Source organism: Bidens hawaiensis, unplaced genomic scaffold (genome assembly GCF_021521415.1).
Source record: "Bidens hawaiensis isolate Kalapana, Puna unplaced genomic scaffold, B.hawaiensis_p1.1 tig00056607_1, whole genome shotgun sequence".
Lineage (NCBI taxonomy): Eukaryota > Viridiplantae > Streptophyta > Magnoliopsida > Asterales > Asteraceae > Bidens > Bidens hawaiensis.
Genome location: NW_027500182.1, coordinates 38,693 through 60,980, shown reverse-complemented (window position 1 = coordinate 60,980; position 22,288 = coordinate 38,693). Strand labels below are relative to the sequence as shown.

The 22,288-nt window shown below is 35.7% G+C and overlaps 1 protein-coding gene across 1 annotated transcript; it reads right to left on the bottom strand.

The window, feature by feature from the left end:
• Positions 1-2,576: 2,576 nt before the first annotated feature.
• LOC143601506 (uncharacterized) lies at positions 2,577-8,409 on the bottom strand. Its single transcript, XM_077078896.1, has one exon. It carries the CDS (start codon positions 8,334-8,336, stop codon positions 2,643-2,645), a length of 5,694 nt encoding a protein of 1,897 aa, XP_076935011.1. The 5' UTR covers positions 8,337-8,409; the 3' UTR covers positions 2,577-2,642.
• Between the last annotated feature and the right edge of the window lie 13,879 nt (positions 8,410-22,288).

Here is a 22,288-nt window from a genome sequence, read left to right as displayed (position 1 = left end):
TGTCCCCAATGTACGGTTTTAAGAAAAATAAAAACAAACCACTAATTAAACACCACCTTCATTCCAACACAATCCCTTAATACTTAATCAAAAGTATTCCATCCACCACCCATCCACCCAAAATTAACTGAAAACAAAGGTAAAAACAATTATACATAATATACAAAACGGGGTTCACCTGGATTCATGCGGTTTGATCAGTTGTATGGCGGGTGGCCCGACCCGAAAATAGATGTCATGAAATCGTGGAATTGGCCAAAATTAAATGCCCATCACCGCCGCTGCTTCCTTCTCCTTGTGGTGGTGGAGGTGCCATTGATTGCATTGGATCGATCCACATTGAATGATGAAGTGGCGGTTCGGGATATCGTACCGAACCGTCAAAAGGAAGAAGAGTCGTATAATCCACGACTCGTGGATCCGCTACAACCGGCACACCAGCATGCCACTGTTCATGCATCCTCCTATTACGATCATCCAAATATCTCATATTCATTTCATGCTCACGCCCATACGCATTGGCGCGGTTCCACATCTCTAACCGATCATGCCTCTCTTTCGCAGCCCGTTCAGCATAAGCTCCCATAAACGTCTGATGATCGAACAATGAACGTGACTCATCTGACCAGTTTTCATATGTGGAGGGCCTATGCCTCTCCACCACTTCATTCATCGACCCCACATGGGCCCAATTGTTCCCGTAAGAATTGTAACCATCCGAAAAGTCCCAACCCCCTTGTTGGGAACTACTACCACCGCCCACCTCCATGTACTCGGGCTCACTTAACTCTTCTATCACCTCATCCTCATCATCATCATTATCCTCTTCAACATCCTCCCTTAAAACTTTCCATCTCACATTATCAAGCACAAGCAAGTGATGCCTATCGGTTTGTGAGTAATCACAACCCGACAAATCTTTCAATATAAACTCTTTAACTACCTTTGGTGTTCCAACCGACTCATCAGTAATCACACCATGATTCTTTAACAAAGCTGTAATCAGTCGACAATGCGGAATTAACTTCCGCTTATTACTTTCTCGACTAATCCAAATATTTTGTATGACAAGATAGCGAAAAGAAATATGAGGCTTTCCACACATCAGTGCATACAAAATAGGAACATCACTATTCCTCACTACTGAAATGTCCCCCCGAGGAGGCATCACATTGTGCAAGCAGATAGACTTCAATAACTTTGCCTCAATCTTCAAATTTTTTCTCAAAATCGTATCACTATTATTGACTCTTGCTTTAATCACTTTATCTACCATGTCGTGCCATTTAGGGTGTTTTTCGGGGCAATCGAATAACTCTTGGGAAGAGGGGTAGACATATGACTTACTTGGCTTAGTGTCAAAAAGTGCAATCTCCTCAAGTGAATCAAATGACATCACTACTTCATGACCTCCTACCGTCCCAATTAACTTCATCTCGTTCCCCTTTTTGTAGGGAGGACATCGTAACGTAGATACCCATTCTTCAATCTCTTGGTCATACAAAGTGTTCGTTTCCTCATCATAACACTTTAACGCCGCTTCCCAACCCAAAGTTTTAAACTTGTCGACTATACCAAAAAATTCAAACCCTGGATCGTTTACCTCACTCTCACACATAAATCCATGAAATCGGTGTTTTAACGTAGCCATTTTATCAACAAACAACTCCGCTTGCCATTCCAATGGGTACTTTGTCAACCCCCACCCCTCCAAGTGGGTTTCATTGTTTGTACCGGAACATTCGCTTGCTCTTCTTGCATTCTTTGCCTCTTTAACTGGGCTGCCCGACCACTCGAAGTTGATGCCTTTGACTTACCCTTATCTGCCGTTCTACCCATCTACACACAACAAACAACCCATCCAAACCAAGTTAGATAAACAGCCTCATCCCCACACTTGCTTGTTATTATGGTTGTGGATAATTACTTGCTAATTAATTGGCCAAAAATTTCACACTTGCTTCAACCAATAATTTCCAATTAATCAATATAACAACATATTTTTGTAACAATTGTTAATTATCCACAACCATACCATACAATCATTATACTCATTACTCAAACAAGCAAGTGGGTACCTATAAACATTCAAACTTACAACTTCAACACAATGTACCATCAATAATGACAAGAAATTCATACCTTTGTGTTTTTGAATGTGAAGAAAGCTTCAAACTAAACCAAAAGCCCAAAAATTTCAAAAATTTTCGGACACTTAATGTCCAAAATCGACCAACCAAACAGGAGATTCTTTCAATTTCAAGGGTATATTCGAAATCCTTGTGAAATTTTAGCCAAAATAGACTCAAAAATCGATTGATTTGGTAGAGATTTGAAGAAGTTATGAGAGTTTGAAGATGAGAGTTAGGGTTTGTGAAGGTGGGTTTTTAGGAAGAAGAAGATGAAAGATGGAGTAAATAATGAAGTTTGGTGATTTATGTGGTGTAGATTTGTTGTAAATGTTAATTTTAATTCTTTATTTAACCCAAAAACCCGGCTCCCCATAATTATTTTCGCCGAACCGTGGCTCACGGTCACACGGTCCGACCGTGACACACGGTTCACCTAATTATTTTTTTTTAAACCAAAGTTAAATAAAATCTAAATTACCCTAACTAAAATATACAACATACCTTGACCTTTTAGTTCGTTTCCTCATCCGGTGAGCGTAACAAATAACTCACCCGGTCCACATCGAGCATATTGATGTCCTTTCTTTCCAAGTAAGGTTTAAGTCGTTGACCGTTCACCACTTGTTTCGTTTGTTCTTGGACATCTTCTATCTCCACATCACCAAATTGACCAACTTTTGTGATGACATATGGGCCCATCCACTTGCTCTTTAACTTACCCGGAAACAACTTCAACCTTGAGTTGTACAACCACACCTTTTGACCCACTTCAAAAGTCCGTTTTCTCAACTTTGCATCATGGACCTTTTTTAGTTTGTCTTTATATGCGGAAGCACATTCATACGCTTCATCCCGAATTTCCTCAATCTCATTCAACTTCAACTTTCTTAACTCACCCGCTTCCTTATAATCAGCATTAACATTCTTGATCGCCCAAAACGCCTTATGTGCCAATTCCATTGGTAAATGGCACCCTTTCCCATAAACTAACCGATAAGGAGTCGTGCCAATAGGAGTTTTGTAAGCGGTCCGATACGCCCATAATGCATCATTCAACTTATAAGACCAATCCTTCCTATCGACCCGCACCGTCTTCATCAAAATTTCTTTGATTTGGCGATTAGACACTTCGACTTGTCCACTTGTTTGTGGATGATAAGGAGTAGCAATTCGGTGATTCACACTATACCTTTTTAGAAGTTTCCCAAAGTTGAAATTCTTGAAATGTGACCCACCATCACTAATAATAACCCGCGGAATGCCAAACTGAGAAAAAATGTTTGATTGAACAAATTTACAAACTACCGAATGGTCATTCGTTCTTGTTGCTATCGCTTCTACCCACTTGGACACATAGTCAACCGCAACCAAAATATACAAAATTCCATTCGAGTTTGGAAACGGGCCTATAAAGTCAATTCCCCATACGTGGAAAATCTCTAACACCAAAATCGGTTGCAATGGCATTTCATCCCGTTTTGAAATACTACCCAACTTTTGACAATTTAAACAATGTCGGGCATACGCACTTGAATCTTTAAAAATGGTGGGCCAATAAAACCCACATTGGAGCACCCGGTAACCCGTCTTTTGACCATTAAAATGACCTCCACACGCCGATGCATGCGCATGAGCCAAAACTTCCCATACCTCAGAATCGGGGATACACCTCCTTATTATTTGATCCGAACCAATTTTGAACAAGTCCGGTTCATCCCAAATATATTGCTTCACTTGGGCCATGAACCATTGTCTTCTTTTCTTCACCCAATGACTTGGAATAGATCCCGTTGCTAAGTAATTCACAAAATGGGCATACCATGGTGTGGTCGACACGGCTAATAATTGCTCATCGGGAAACCGTTCGTTTATCTCCATTGGATCATCAACACCCTCCAATGGAATTCGGGATAGGTGATCCGCCACGACATTTTCACACCCTTTTTTATCCCAAACCTCTAAGTCAAACTCTTGCAAAAGTAATACCCTTCGAATTAAACGTGCTTTTGCATCCTTCTTCTCCATCAAATATCGAACCGTGCTATGATCCGAATACACGATCACCTTACTCCCCCAAATATATGAGCGAAACTTATCCAAAGCATAAACCACCGCAAGCAATTCTTTTTCGGTGGTGGTGTAGTTAAGTTGTGCTTCAGATAAAGTTTTACTTGCATAATAAATGACCACCGGTTTTTTATCAACTCGTTGACCCAATACCGCTCCGATAGTAATATCACTAGCATCACACATAATCTCAAACGGCTTAGACCAATCCGGTGGTTGTAAAATGGGAGCTTCCACCAACTTTTCCTTCAAAACATTAAATGCTTGCAAACATTCATTAGTAAAGTCAAAAGGAACATCTTTTAACAATAAATTACATAAAGGTTTTGTGATTACACTAAAGCCTTTAATAAATCTTCTATAAAAACCCGCATGCCCCAAAAATGACCTTACCCCTTTAATGTTTTTAGGTGGAGGTAAAGATGATATTACCCGGACTTTTGCCTTGTCCACTTCCATTCCCCTTTCCGAAATCACATGACCCAACACGATCCCCTCTTGCACCATGAAATGACTTTTCTCCCAACTTAGAACTAAATTTGTCTCAACACATCTTTTTAAAACTTTTTCTAATTCAATGAGACAATTTTCATAAGTTGGGCCAAAAATGGAAAAATCATCCATAAATACCTCGAGTGATTCCCCGACCATATCCGAAAAAATACTCATCATACAACGTTGGAATGTGGCCGGGGCATTACATAAACCGAATGGCATTCGCTGAAAAGCAAAAGTGCCATACGGACAGGTGAAAGTAGTCTTGTGTTGGTCATCCGGGTGAATGGCAATTTGGTTATAACCCGAGTACCCATCCAAAAAACAGTAATACTTTTGACCCGATAATTTTTCAATAATTTGATCAATAAAAGGTAATGGAAAATGGTCTTTAGATGTAGCGGCATTTAATTTGCGATAATCAATGCAAACTCGCCACCCGGTGACCGGTCGGGTGGCGATTTGTTCACCGCTTTCATCTTTAATTACCTGTATACCTGCTTTTTTCGGTACCACCTGTGTAGGACTTACCCATGCGCTATCCGAGATAGGATAGATGATTCCCGCATCCAACCACTTGATTACCTCTTGCTTCACAACTTCTCTCAAATTGGGATTCAACCTTCTTTGAGTCTCTCGGGTTGGTTTTGCCTCCTCATTGGTGATGATTTTGTGCATAACTATAGATGGACTAATGCCTTTTAAATCAGCAATTGTCCAACCTATAGCCACCTTGTTTGCCTTCAACACCTTCAATAATTGTTGTTCTTGCATCTCTTCCAAATTGGATGCAATAATGACCGGTAATGTGTCATTATCCCCCAAAAACGCATACTTCAAATGGCTTGGCAAATCCTTCAATTCCAACTTTGGTGGACTTTCCAATGACGGTTTTGTACCTGAATCTATCACAGCCGGTAGATTTTCAATTTGATGAGTCCATGGTGGTCTTCCTTCTTTAACCGCCAACACGTCTTGATTTTTCTCTTCCATCCTCAATGCACAAAGATGTACCTGTTCAGAAAAATCACAAACACATGCTTCCAAAGCATCGTCCTCATAATCGTGCGGTTCACACGTGTCAACTATATCTGCTATAAAACACTCATCACCACATAAAGCATTAGATCCGTTAGTGAACACATTTAATCTCATTTTCTGATTTCCAAGAGCCATATCAACTGTGCCCGATCGACAGTCAATAATAGCATGAGAGGTGTTTAAAAACGGTCGACCCAATATAACATTTTGTTGTTGGGTCGAGTCAACCGATGAGTAGTCTAAGACCAAAAAGTCAACCGGATAGTAAAATTCTTCAACTTTTACTATCACATCCCTCACAATTCCTCGGGGGAGTTTATGAGACAAATCGGCTAACACAACCGTTGTCTCGACTCGTTTTAAAGGACCAAAATCGTATTGGTCATATAAACCCCCCGGTAAAATTCTTACTCCGGCTCCATGATCGAGTAACGCCTTAGACATTTGAAAATCGCCTACTTGAATGTTAATTAAAGGCGTTCCCGGATCTTGAAGCTTAGGAGGAAGATCTCCTTTTAAAACCGCACTTACCCGCTCAGTTAAATCCACTCTTAAAGGCACTTTTTGTTGCCTCTTTTGAGTGCATAATTCTTTTAAAAATTTTGCATAAGCGGGTACTTGCTTTATTGCTTCAAGTAAGGGTAAATTTACTTTTACTTGCTTAAAGACCTCCCACATCTCTTCTTTTTGAGGACCCCTTCTTGAAATTATATTTTTCTTACCCGGGTCAAGTAAAGCTGAAGGAAATGGAACCACCTTTGGTTCTACTTCCTTATCTTTATCTTTTAAATTTGAAGTTTGACCCGGATTTTGTAACGGTTTTTCAAAAGTGACATGTTTAGTGGGTTTAGTTATTAATATTTCATCATCATCACTTTCGTTACCCGTAACATCCTCAACTTCCCCATCAACCACACCCGGTGATAAATTTTTTTTATATTCTTTACCACTTCTTAAAACACTCACATGGTTAATAGGAACATTACGAGAAGAGTTATGAGAAGGATTTACCTTTGTGTCGCTTGGCAATTGGCCTTTATTCTTCTTCAAATCCGACACTTCGGTTGCAAGTTGACCCATTTGTGTGGTCAACGCTTGGATGGCCTTGTCTCTAACCTCATCCTTTTGCATTCTCACTTCATCAAGTTGATTTCTTCGTTGCATATCTTGTTGCATCAACTTCAACATGTCCATCACCTCGTTTCCACCCGATGAACTTTGACCCGTTGACCCGCTTTGACCTTGAAATCCTTGATTATTCCCGCCATGATAATTACCTTGATTATTATATTGTTGACGAGGAACGTAATTGTTTTGACTTCCTTGAAAATTCGGGTTGGCTTGAGTAGCCTGGTTTCCATATCGAAAATTCGGGTGATTTCTCAACCCGGGGTGGTAGGTGTTGGAGTTCATGTTGTAATTCCTACCACCTCCCCCTTGAAGTGCATTTACCTCTTCTACCGGTGCTTGACCAACCACACACACCTCCGCCGCATGGCCCAACTCATTACAATTTGTACAAGCATTGTTTACCTGATTGGTGGTTTGTACATTTTCTTCTTCCACCGCTTGCACGTGCGATATACCAATTGCCGGTCTTGCCCTTCTTCCGGTTTGAGCTTTTCTCTTCGATGTAACCGCCATTTGTTCCAAATATGCCCAATCATCTTGTTCATAGTTTGTACCAAATGACCCGTTTGTAATCGACATTAAGTTTTGTTCATCTTCCGTGTTCAACCCCTCATGAAATGCATTCAATAACTCCCAAAGAGCAATACCATGATGCGGACAATTCTTGATCATCATATTAAACCGCTCAAACGCATCGTGAAACATTTCGCTCGATTTTTGTTGGAAAGATCTCAAACTCCTTCTCGCATCATTAGTCTTTTGGGCCGTGTAAAATTCTTCTAAAAAACTTTGTTGCATTTCTGCCCAAGTATAAATAGATGCGGAAGGCAAAGTGTAAAACCATCTATTTGCTTTATCTTCCAAAGAAAATTGAAAAAGAACCAACTTTACCTCATCCGCCGAAAAACCTTTACCCCCAATTGTGTTGCACATGGAGTCATATGCCTCCAAATGAAAGTATGGTTCTTCCGTTGCTAGCCCCTTATACTTAGGTAGACTTTGGAGTGCATTGGTTCGCACTTCAAATGTCCTCCCTTGTTGATTGTGCGGGATAACTACCGGAGACGGATTATTAGTAATAATTGGTCGGAAATGGGCTTCAATCCCCCTTACCATCTCTCTTGCATGCCTTCTTGGTACACCCATCGGTACTCTCGGTTGACCCATTTGCCTATAAACGGGCCTTGGCTGCGCATATTGTTGTTGAAACTGTGGTTGGGGCATTTGTGGTTGGAATTGTTGATCTTGAGGTTGCCCTTGCGGTTGTTGAATAACCGGTGGCGGTTGAACTTGATTAACGACAACCGGTGGTTGTTGTTGAACTTGTTGTTGAACCGATGGTTGAGCTTGTTGTTGAACAACTGCCGGTGGTTGTTGCTGTCGATTAACCTCTTGAATAACCGGTGGTTGTTGCCATTGACCATAACCGAAAGTTCCCGGATTTACCATCTTTCCTCCATCACCTCCCATGTAGTTACCTTCATCTTCATACCCATCAAATTCACTGTCAAACCCATATCTGAATCCGTCACCTTGTGTTCTTGAATGTGGCCTAAACGGTTGGGGTTGGTATTGGTAGTTTGATTGTGATTGTTGAAATGGTGGTGGTTGATATCATTGAGATGATGATGACGTACCAAATTGAGGAAAAAGGTTGGTGATAGGTGGCAATGTAGATGATGTTGCATAGGTTGCTTGGGCGGGTATATGTTCGGTTATGATTGGTGGTTGATCACTTGATGTAGTAGTAGTGATTGGTGGAGGTGGATTTGGTGGAGGTGTAGTCGGGGCTGGTTGACACGAAGTGGGAACTGGTGAATCCATATTGTTTGATGCTGTTGGAGAAACAAGAAGCTTATTCTCCTTAAGTAAGACTCGGTTTCTTCGGAGTGTTCTGTCAATCTCGGGATCGATTACTAGCGGTGATGACCTGTTAGAGCCTCTAGTATGCATACACCTGTAGGTACATGAACACTAACACAACCAGCGTAAACCCGAAAATAACAAACAAAAACTACTAAAACTAACACACGTTGCGCACTACTCCCCGGCAACGGCGCCAAAATTTGACGTGAGGTCGAAGACTCACTCAAAAATAAACCGAATACAACTAATTAGATAGCGGTAAGCGGGTATCGAACACAGGGAGTTTTGTGGAATATGCGTTACTTAGTAGTTTGATAATTAATCTAAATTAAACTAAATGCAAATATTAAAATCAAGTATTTTGGTTGTTTGGTTTTGATTAATAAAAAGAACTTAAGCAATTAAACAAGTTTTTAAACAATAAGAGAAACAATGCTCTCTTCCAATTTCAGGTTTCCAATGTATATCAAGTTAACGTTTATTTATGGAACAAACTACACGAATATAGTTTTGTGAAAATTCAATTGATTGTGATAAACGAGGACTAAGTACTTGGATTACACAAACTCAAGGTTGTCACTCAAAAATCAGTTTAGTATTATCAACCCTAATTCTCTTCTACTAAATCTCGATTGCCTATGGCACCATGAACGGATAGTCAAGAACACGAAATCAAACAATACTAACAATTACAATACAAACTCACAATCACCAAACAATATATTCATAAGATCAAAAGACTATCCCACAATTAACATAAACGATTCACAAGTATCTAATTGAAAACCTTACTTTGGAAGAGAACATAAAGATGACTAGCCACACATTGTCTGAATCATCACCATATCGATTAGGTTAATCAAGCAAATCATAAACCCAAACAATTGATTAGAATCACCAAAATATCGTTCTTGCTCTCTCGCAATCGCCCCTAGGTAGTTCTTGATGAAAAGATAATGAAAAGTCTAGCCAAAAACGAGTAATAAACAATAATAAAACAGCAGTTACGACTGCGCACCGTGGCCCACGGTTCAAACCGTGGGCCACGGTTCTCTTCTGGAAATGCTGGACCGTGGCCCACGGTTGAACCGTGGGTCACTGTGGTGATCTGAAAATTTTGGACCGTGGCCCACGGTTCAACCGTGGGTCACGGTTGAGGCTACGGTGTCAGTCAGAGGCCACGGTACGGTGGCTTCTGTTTCAATTTTTTATTTGGACCGTGGCCCACGGTTGGACCGTGGGTCACGGTGGTCTTCAGCCAAAACTCTTTGTTTTCTTCATTTTTTAATCTCTCACACATTCTCGGTCCATTCGGTTGCCTCGGTATCCACCATAATAGCCCCGGAACCATCTTTGAACCTACAATTCACTAACAAAACCGTAGTTATCTAATTCCACAAAATAAACTTATTCAAAACATAATTCTTACGGCTTTTATATCATTTAAGGGTTTTCCCATGGACCACCCGTCAAAGTGTCATGTAATAATTGGTTTATTGATATTATATGAAGAGAAGATTAGTTATGATGAAAACCGGATAAGACAATTTCTTTTATTTGTCAAACCTTAAATATGTTCCTGAAGTAGCGTATTATTAAAACATATGAAAGGTTTGATGTGATTTGATTATGTATCCGTATTCGATAAAATTATGAATAAACCATGAAAATGGTTTTTTTACTTTTATATCATTCCATGAAGTGAAAGTCATCGTGTATTGATCATTGTGATCATGGGCATTGAAAAAAATGTTTACTTTTATATCATTCCATGAAGTGAATGTGATCGTGTATTGATCATTGTGATCATGGCATTGAAGAAAATTGTATTGATAATTATATTAATAATGAGATCGGTCGTTAGTTATAATTATGGCCTTACTAATAATGAGAAAGACCATCACATGTGGCAAACTGATTGATCATATTTGAGATCAAAATGTGGAAGTACCAAAGTGAAATAACATGATCACTTTAAACGATAATACAATGTTATCTCATATTTATAGTCTTGCATTAGAGAGGCATAATACATATACGATCATAAACTTGAAGTTTATGGATCATAATTATCTAAGGGCATGACCGGTTAGACCACACTGAGTCAATGATGAGAAATTTATTGAAGAACCAAAAGATTCTTCCTAATAATTATACATGTAATATTTCTTTTAAGGGGAATTATTTATTTACCAATGAAGGAGGGTGTGAAACCCTAGATGTTATGGAATTGAGAAAAGGATACATATATCCTAACATGATACCATTTAGTGTTTTGAAAATCGATGCATCGTCTAAATGGTTATCAAGTTCGCAACTTCAAGTTTGCGTGATTTATGTCTTAGCTAATAAGATAGCAAGCACATTTTCCAGATTGACATATTTATTTTTGGTTATAATAATGAATTCAATTCCCAAGTTATTAATAATTGTGGAAATAATTGTTGAACTTCATATAGATTATGTTCACATATAAATTGCTTTTGTTAAGACAATTATTAAACGTCTAGAATTAATTTCAAAGCAAGTGATCAAAAGAGCAACAATCACGTTTGTATTTAAGTACATATGATTCCCATCAAGCCAACAAGTCATGATACTTCCCCATTGTAATTGGTTTTTGGTCAGTAACCAAGTATTTCTCATCTAATATTCCGTGTGTGTTATATACTGAAAATAATCCACCACAAGACACAAAGATGAGGTCACAAAGGAAGTTGGGAATTTATGTCGGTATTAAATAATATTTATGATTATACTTAGAGCCACTAAAGAGATATTAGTTTGTGGCTCATCAGTTTCACTTTAGTGAATCAATATTTCCAATATTAGGGGGAGATATAAAGCAGTTGGAAAACGGATTTCGTTGGAATGAATTATCATTGATCCTCAAACTAAATTATATGAACTAAAAGTTTAAAGGATAATTCATGTATAAAGATTAATGAATCAATTACCAGACGATTCACTGATTCAAAGAGAGTGTCTATCTAAGACACATATACCAACTGCTAATGCTCCAATTAAAGTTGTCTAAGAAGGACAAAAAGCATATTGATAATGTGTCTAATACATGCGTGTAACATGGTAGACCAATCGATTCCAAAGGTAAAATTTCCTCGCAAATTGGAGCAAGTAATAAAGATGGTCAAGTCGAGGTACAATAAAAAGGTCTCTTAAAAGACATTAGACATGATGGTTCTTGAAAAACCTCAAGTACATGTAAACAAAGAGCTCTTAATAAATTATATTGTATCATGTTTATAAAGATATATGGAGTCGAAATAAAGTCGACGTCGTTATACTTTTATATATATAATTAGCGCTTGAAATGATGACGAGGATCAAGATTCTAAATCTGCCTATGAAAAATGATTGGCCAAAGTGGAAAGACACAAACAGGGCAGAGTTGAATTCTCTAAAAAACGGAAAGTTTGTTGGACCAGTAGTCCGTACAACTAAAGTTGTAAAATGTGTTAGATAAAAGGGTCTTGTATATGAGTTATGAAAATTCATCAGGTGATATAAGGCAAAACTGATAGTACAAGGATTTTGAAAAAGACCCATGATTAAATATAAGGAGATACATTCTCCAATGGTGGAAGCAATGATTTTCCGATAACTAAACAGTTTGGTAATATAAAGAGAGAATTGATATGCGTCAAATAAATATTGTTATTCTGTTGATACTAAGAGTTTACAAGAAAATCTATGAAAGATTTGAATTATCAAATCATGTAAAGTAAGTTCTCGAGAACATAATGCTTGTTGTGTATAGAGTCATATTTGAATAAGCTACATTTATTGAATTTGTTGAACATAAATGGAACTCCTGAAGAGTTTCCTAAGGTAGTTGAATACTTGATGAGTACACAAAGAAGAAAATGTATATGGATGAGTACAATATATTAATAAACAAAGAAATTAGACAATATGGATTTTTGATTTGTGATACAAAATGATGTGTTAATGAGCAATTTATGCAACAAAAATTCTAGAAAAGTGAACGTGTATGCATAATTCGTCAAGTTGAAAGAAGTCCATGATGGATTGGTAAATCCATAGATTTATGCTTATTAAGTATCGATTAAATTATTCGGATTGAACTTGATACAAATCAAGAGATATTTTTATAAATAGGGAGATAAATTGGATATAACCATACTTTTATCAAAATTTCACTCTTAAAATGTCATTATAATCACAGTTTAAAATGATGTACTTATCACCAAGAGAAACTTATGAGCTTTTAAAGAGAAAAATCTTTTTGAAAGACCTTGACATAGTGTGATTATTGTTCGACTTATAGTTCGAGTAGATATGTAATTATATGCTTATAAATCCATCAAAGTGCATCTAAAAAATGTTAAGACATTTTACCATGGACAAGTTTAATCATATTTAGCATGTTAAATGATGTCTAACAATGACTCTATATCATTGTTATCTGAATATGAATATTATTGATTCGGAAATACCATAATTAAATGCATATATGCATTATGTCTTACTGTTAGCTATATAATTATTATTTTCTTTATGTATATTTATCGGCACGTGTCCTGCTAGGAGATATCATAATGGGTTAAAACATATATTTCGGGTATGAAAGATATGTGTTTATATTTTACTAACCCATGAAAACAAGTTTGGTTAGTCTTGTTGATGCAGAGAAACACAACAGGATCATAGTGTTTACTAGATAAAGCAATAGAAGTTTTCACGTGAAGATAATACAACATTATTCAACTTGAGGATTCAAATGTCAAGGGACGAAGACGCAAATGATTGACTACAAAAGTTTTAGGCAACTTTCACATAAGATCGATATTTACCATTTTAACGGATATATAAATCAGGGGGAGACAATACGCGCTGCACTCTTTTTCCCTTAGCTATGGTTTGTCCCAATGGGTTTTCCTAGCAAGGTTTTTAATGAGGCAGCATCTCCAAACGTATTAAGTTGATAACCAAGGGGGAGTGTTATAAATATATTAATATTATGGTTATCAATACCTAATATAGATTAGCTTTCTCCTCAAGTTTTCCTATCCTATATATACATCTCATTGTACCTCCTTGTTATACACACATACTTAATGAAATCTTCATCTTTCTCCCTACATCTCTTTCTCACATGTTTGGCTATTAGGCTTGTTTCACAACATTTACCAAAATAGTTATTTTCTTAAAAACTTGTATTTCTCTTTTGTAAGGCCCTGATCCCGGTGCCCTACATTTCATGTCGGATTTACTCAAAAACACAGTTCTACAAATCAGAGTTAATTAAAATTTTCGAGGAATATAAAACTTTCAATAAGCATTTCACATCATTTCAAAAACTTGTCTTAAACAAACATCTTTTGTCTTACAATAATTAAATATCTTTCATAAATACATCATAAATCTTCGGATGCTAACTTCTTATTCTTCTGCCATTATCCCTCATCAAGCTAGCTGCCTGATCCTACTCATCTGCGTGCATACTAGAAGTCAGCTATGCTGAGTGAGTTCTATTTAATCAGGCAACATACAATACATTCTCAGACATTCACATATATGTATCCGAAGATACAAATTCATATTTAGCCTGTTTATACTTCATACGTACATCTATGCAACTTATTAATTACCAACTACCAATTTACTAAATATCCATAAGAGGAACGTCACTTCATATCCATTTAATATTGTCCATACTAGGAGCACTATATACTATCCATAGAAGGAACACTTTGTACTAACCATAAAAGGAACAACCTATGTATTATCCATAAAAGGAACATTACATACTATCCATAGAAGGAACAATCTATATATTATCCATAGAAGAAACATTATATACTATCCATAGAAGGATCAATATTTAGTATTCATAGAAGGAGCACATACTTTATTATATACTATCCTTTTAAGGAACACCAAGGTCCACATTCCTTATCTACACTGTCACTTTCCACATCCATGTACAATAAAAGTTAGAGGGATTTGCCATCCTAGCTTACTATGTACCGTTCATACACCTAGTATGGTCTCTTTTTTTCTATACACATTCCATTTCATACTTTCATATAAACATATATCATACTATGCATACTACACATTGTCTTCCCTGACGATACGTGCAATATCCGAAGATCGTTCACGCACCGACAAGCATTCTTTCATAACATAATTATAATATAACTATCAAATCAATCATTATGACATACAATTACCACTTAAGATAAGTGTATTAACATTCACATTGAGTATGCACACAACCCCGAAAACATAACAAGAAAGTGGGGCTAGTAACTTACCTGAGTCATGTTTCTGTCTGAATTTATAGTATTTCCTTTCTTTAACTGAGCTCGGCTAACTGTATAACATTTACATGTATCAATTTACTAACCATATCCATATCATTAAGGTTTTATCAGAAATTTCTAAGTCTAGAGTATTCTAATCGAATCCTCAGTTCTAATAGAATGGCAGATTCTATTCGAATGGACTTTCTATTCTAATGGCAGATTCTATTTGAATGGACGTTCTATTCGAATGGACTTTCTATCCGAATGACAAATTCTATTTGAATGGACCTTCTATTCGAATGGCAGATTCTATTCGAATGGATCTTCTATTCGAATGAGCATTCTATTCGAATGGTTCCATTCTAATCGAATGGCCATTCGATTCGATCACTTTCTTCATTCGATAACTTTTCTATTCGATTATCTTCCTATTCGATTAATAACCTTTCCTTTAGACTCGTTTTTCCCGTTTAAAAGATAAAACGGGTTATGAGCCATAACGAGTTCTTTTTCGTCATTTAACTTGGCTCAAACGTCATCCGTAATACCCATTTCATTCCAACATCTCGTTTACGTTCAATTTTATATTTTTCTTGTATAATAAGGCCCGATTTAGTATCTTACTAAGTTTCGTGGAAAACCGACTTCGTTTACCCGTCCTTTTCACAAACCAAACACTACTCGTTTTACCAGAAACGAACCAACTAACCCGTTTACTATCAAGTTCATTACTTTATCAATAATCATGACCCGATCTATCATCCTACCAAGTTTCATGCAAATCCATGCACGGAAAGTAAGCTTTTCTAACAAAAATGTACATTTGAGGTTTATATCTGAAATCACTCGAGAAGACCAAAACCATATCAAACGAACTCAGAATTGAGTAATTCAAGTGGCCATGGAACCGTCTTGCCGATATCTACCAGATCTTCCCACTTCCGCCATCGGAATCCACCGCTACAGTTTCCGGAAAACTGAAATAGTTGCCGGAAAAACTTCATTTTTGCTGTTACGGTTTTCTGGTTAAAATATGGAATTCCCGACCTCCGATCCAAGATCTGATCGGTGGAAATCTTCATTTATATGCCATGAACACTTAGTTAAAATTTGAGACCTACCGATGGTTAAATTTCCAGGAATTGTCGTGTCTTTGTGGGTAGTTTTCTAAAAAATAGGAATTGAAGAAGTGTGTGTTTTTGATAGTGTAGGCTATGGTATAGAGATGGATGAAAATGAAAAGGATTAGGGTTTAAGGGGTATTTATACTCTCTTAAGCCCATGGACTTTGGCCCATCTTTCCTTTTTGATCCATAATTAATTCCATCTAATTAACTTACCCTTCCATCTTTATTATTTTATTATTTCTCTACTAACTCAAGTAAACTTTTTCACCATAAATAAATAACATATTAAATATTATTCTAAGAAATTTCGGGATGCTACAAGTCTTCCCACCTTATAAGAGGTTTCGTCCTTGAAACATGTTTAGTTCTTGTAAAAGGAATATTTGCTGTATTCACATCTTTTCTTTAGCTTCCTGACTTACCGGTTTTTTCTTTGTCTTACAATCAATGAGTGATGTTAATTAGTTTTAGCTTTCTTAGGTAACTTGTCCATGAAGTCCTCGAAAAGACTTTTCTTTATCAAGACTTTGCAAGTGCATATCACTTCCACAAGCATGCTCTTCTTTCTTATCCCTAACAATTAAGCTAGCATACAGACATTCTTTATTTAGCAATTAAGCTAACATCATACCTCGTTCTCTAGCAATTAAGCTAGCATTCAGTAATCATTCTACTTCAATTTAACATGCAAATACATATTCTTCTAAATCCTTACATGAACTTAATCATGTACTTTACCATTACCGAGGTTGCTTGAGTGACACATGGCTATCTTGAACTGGCATCTTCTTTCTTTTCTTACTTAAGTTCCATTCTCTGTTCGAGTCTAAGTATGTAGGATGCTTAATTCTCTCGAACTTATGCTCTGATATCAACTTGTAAGGCCCCGATCCCGGTGGCCTACATTTCATGTTAAATTTACTCATAAATACAGTTCTATAAATTAAGAGTTAATTAAAACTTTCACGGAATATAAAACTTTCAGTAAACATTTCACATCATTTCAAAACTTGTCTTAAACAAATATCTTTTGTCTTTCATAATAAAATTTCCTTCATAAATACATCATAAGTCTTTGGATGCCAGGTTCTTATTTTTCTACCATGTGTCCTCCTCAAGCTAGCTGCCTGATCCTACTCACCTGCGTGCATACTAAAAGTCAGCTACGCTGAGTGAGTTCTAGTTAATCAGGCAATATACAATACATTCTCAGACATTCACATATACGTATCCGAGTATACAAATTCATATTTAGCCTGTTTATACTTCATACGTACATCTATGCAACTCATTAATTACCAACTGCCAATTTATTAAATATCCATAAGAGGAACGTCACTTCATATCCATTTACTATTGTCCATACGAGGAGCACTATATACTATCCATAGAAAGAACAATCTATATATTATTCATACGAGAAGCACTATATACTATTCATAGAAGGAACACTTTGTACTATCCATAAAAGGAACAACCTATGTATTATCCATAAAAGGAACATTACATACTATCCATAAAAGGAACAACCTATATATTATCCATAGAAGAAACACTATATACTATCCATAGAAGGATCAATATTTAGTATCATAGAAGGAGCACATACTTTATTATATACTATCCATTTAAAGAACACCAAGGTCCACATTCCTTATCTACACTGTCACTTTTCACATCCATGTACAATAGAAGCTAGAGGGATTTGCCATCTTAGCTTACTATATACCGTTCATACACCTAATCTAGTCTCTTTTTTCAATACACATTCCATTTCATACTTTCATATAAACATATATCATACTAGGCATACTACACATTGCCTTCCCTGACAATACGTTCAATATCCGAAGATCATTCACGCACCGACAAGCATTCATTCATAACATCTTTATAACAAGAAAGTGTATTAACATCAATCACTTCCATCATTATGACATACACTTACCACTTAAGGTAAGTGTATTAACATTCACATTGAGTATGAACACAACCTCGAAAATATAACAAGAAAGTGGGGCTAGCAACTCACCTGAGTCCTGTTTATGAATTTATTGTATTTCCTTTCTTTAACTGAGCTCGGCTAACTATATAACATTTACATGTATCAATTAACTAACCTTATCCATATCATTAAGGTTTTATCAGAAATTTCTAAGTCTGGACTATTCTAATCGAATCCTCAGTTCTAATCGAATGGCAGATTCTATTCGAATGGACTTTCTATTCGAATGGCAGATTCTGTTCGAATGGACTTTCTATCCGAATGGAAGATTCTATTCAAATAGACCTTCTATTCGAATTGCAGATTCTATTCGAATGGATCTTCTATTCGAATGAACATTCTATTCGAATGGTTCATTTCTAATCGAATGACTGTTCTATTCGAAAAGCCATTCGATTTGATCGCTTTCTTCATTTGATTACTTTTCTATTTGATTACCTTTCTATTCGATTACTAACCTTTACTTTAGACTCGTTTCTCCTTTTTAAAAGATAAAACAGCTTATGAGCCATAACGAGTTCTTTTTCGTCCTTTAACTTGGCCCAAACGTCATCCGTATTACCCGTTTAATTCCAACATCTCGTTTACGTTCAAGTTTATTTTTTTCTTGTATAATAAGGCCCGATTTAGTATCCTACTAAGTTTCGTGCAAAACCGACTTCGTTTACCCGTCCTTTTCACAAACCAAACACTACTCGGTTAACCCGAAACGAACCAACTAACCCGTTTACTATCAAGTTCATTACTTTATCAATAATAATAACCCGATCTATCATCCTACCAAGTTTTATGCAAATCCGTGCACGAAAAGTAAGCTTTTCTAACAAAAATGTACCTTGAGGTTTATGTCTGAAATTACTCGAGAAGACCAAAACCATATCAAACGAACTCGGAATTGAGTGATTCAAGCAGCCACGAAACCGTCTTGCTGAGATATACCAGCTCCGCCCACTGCCGCCGCTACAGTTGACGGAAAACTGAAATAGTTGTCGGAAAAACTCCATTTTTGCTGTTACGGTTTTCTTGTAAAAAACTGGACTTCCCCACCTCTAATCGAAGATTTGATCAGTGGAAATCTCATTTATATTCCATGAACACTCAGTTATAATTTGAGGCTGATCCGACGGTTATATCTCCGGGAACCGTCGTGTCTTTGTAGGTGGCTTTCTAAAAAACGGGAATTGGAAAAGTGTGTATTTTTGATAGTGTAGGCTATGGTGTAGAGATAGATGAAAATGAAAAAGATTAGGGTTTAAGGGGTATTTATACTCCCTTAAGCCCGTGGACCTTAGGCCCATATTTCCTTTTTGGTTCATAATAAATTCCATCTAATTAGCCTACTTAACCTTCCATCTTTATTATTTTATTATTTCTTTACTAACTCAAGTAAAATTTTTCACCATAAATAAATAATATATTAAATATTATTTTTAGAAATTTCAAGATGTTACATCTTTCCTAATTTAATTGGATGAAACATTATTATTATTATTATTGTTATTATTATTATTAGGGTAAAGTTAAAATACAAAAAGAGACAAAAATTAGAAGTGTGAGAAGAATTTGTGACCGCATAAAAAACTTATTAAAAATAATAAAAAAACATAACTCAGTATATAAATAAAAAATGAAAAAATTTTAAAAACTAAGGACGCCTTCATTTCACAGAATGGTATGGAATTGGAATGGAATTGTAATTGGAAATTGCATAGGATTTGAAAGTTAAATAATTGGATTTGGAACCTAAACATTCCAATAGGAAGTGGAATTTGAGGGAATTGAAATCAAATTATATCTACTATTATAATAAATAAAAACCATTATTGTGTCACATGGCACCTAATTGTCCCATTTTTTTTTTACCAAGTGACATCAATATTGTTTAACATTAAAAGTCATAATCTTTAAATACTATTAAAGCAATAAAATGTGGACATATGGCCTTCCTCTAGGCTGTCCACATGTGCAATCTCGTCAGCATGTTACTATTCTTAGATGCTCTAATATTGTGACACGTGTCCTGTTCTCCAAACACCCAAAATAAAAAACCCGGTTTATTTTTCATAAACCAAAATCAATTCTACCACTGATTCTCTCTCTAATCTCCCGATGATTATACGAACCCTAATTCTGCCGGTGAGATCCACAACAAATTCCACCACTGATTTTCTGTCTAACATCCCGATGAATATACGAATCCTACATCCGTCGTTCAAATCCACCATCGAACCTCTACAGTGTTTACCAACAATACGAGCCCTAATTTCGCCGTTCGGAATCGAACCGATTGGAGACATCAAAATCCTTGGAATTGATTCTCCGATGAATGTTTTCAAGGTAATTAACAATCCTTTGTTGTAAATACATTTAGTTTATTTAACATCCGATGAATTTTTTTGGCCAATCTGTTATACACATATTTTATGTTTATTGATTTTTCCGGTCAATTATTTATTGCTTTGTTTATTGAATTTTAAGAAGTTTATATCCTACCAATTTCTGGATGTATTTCAGTTCCAATTTTTATTGAATAAGAACATTGTTTTGTTTATTGCTTTTTATTTAGTTCGTCTTCAACTAAAGAAGAACTTCAAGGCTTTTTCTGGATGTATTTCAGTTAAATATTTTATTGTTTTGTTTGTCCAAATCTTAAATTTTCTGGCTAACCTGTTCTCATAGTTTTGTTCTGTAAATATTTATATTTTTATTTCCGGCTAATTTCCGTTCAATTTATTTTTCCGGCCAACTTATTTTTAGTTTAAACAAAAAACAGAAACTTCTAATTTGGTTACATATATGAATTGATTTAACAGCTTGTTAATTTTCAGAAATATTATAATTATAAATTTAGTAACTTTTCTTAAATCATAATTGCGATTTTTTACAAGAAGCAAATAATTTTAAAATCGACTATAATAACGATAATTATGTAAAGAAATATTTATGAAGTTATTTTTGGAATAATTCAATCGGTTATTTTTAATATAAATTTACATTTACAATAAACCGCTTTAATTATATTAATAACTGATTTTCAATATCCTTAACTATTGAAATAAATTGAAATAAAATGTTTATTGTATAATAATACATCTAAATATAAATTTTGAATATAATCAAATCGGTTATTTTTGGAATAAATAATTACAATAAACCGCTTAAATTATATTCAAACATTATTTAGAAAGTTTCTAAACAAAGTATGTTTACCTACTATATATTCTCTACATTCTACTATATAATATCTAACTAATCACATAAGCCTTTATCATACTTTTCATAATAATAAACCAGACAACAATGTAAGCTCCTACTGTTTTAATAATTGTTTTTATGTTTCAAATAATTTAGTCTAATCTTTTTTATTTTAATTTTATTCATAGGACAATGGAAGCTCAAAAATTTACCATGCTAAATGAGATTGATGTTCTAAAAACATCACCATCAACTCTTAAGGTTAGAGTTATAATACTTGGGAGCATAAAAGACAATAAAAATGTCAATGAGGATTTTCTGATCGAGATGGTGCTCATGGATGAAAATGTACATATCAAATTATGAATCTGAATATATGTTACAGATTCTACATTTTGTATATCTTAATTATTTATTGACTTGTAATTCTCATTATATTTTGTTCTTTAATGACAGGAGAATCAAATCCCAGCTACCGTTTACAAACATGATATCTTTAGATTCAAAAGATTCCTCAAGGAAAGCTCAACTCTGACTATAGTTAATTCCAGCGTTGGTTTAAATGGGTCGAACTACCGTGTGATTGACTGTTCCAACAAATTGGTGTTGGGACCAAACACACATTTGAATCCATGTCAGGAGTTTGATGGTCGCATGTGTAAGGCCCCGTTACCGGTGCCCAACTTTGGATGTTGGATTTACTCATAAACACAGTTTATAATATCAGAGTTAATAAAAACATTCACGGAATATAAAAACATTCAAACCATTATATTACATAACCATCCATCCTTATCTTAACGGGCATTCAAACATTTAGGCATATAATATTGGCTTTAAAATAACATAACGTTTCTTGATATGCCAGCTTCTTCAAGTTCATGCCATGTGCTTCACCTCATGCAAGCTGCCTCAATCTACTCACCTGTATGCATA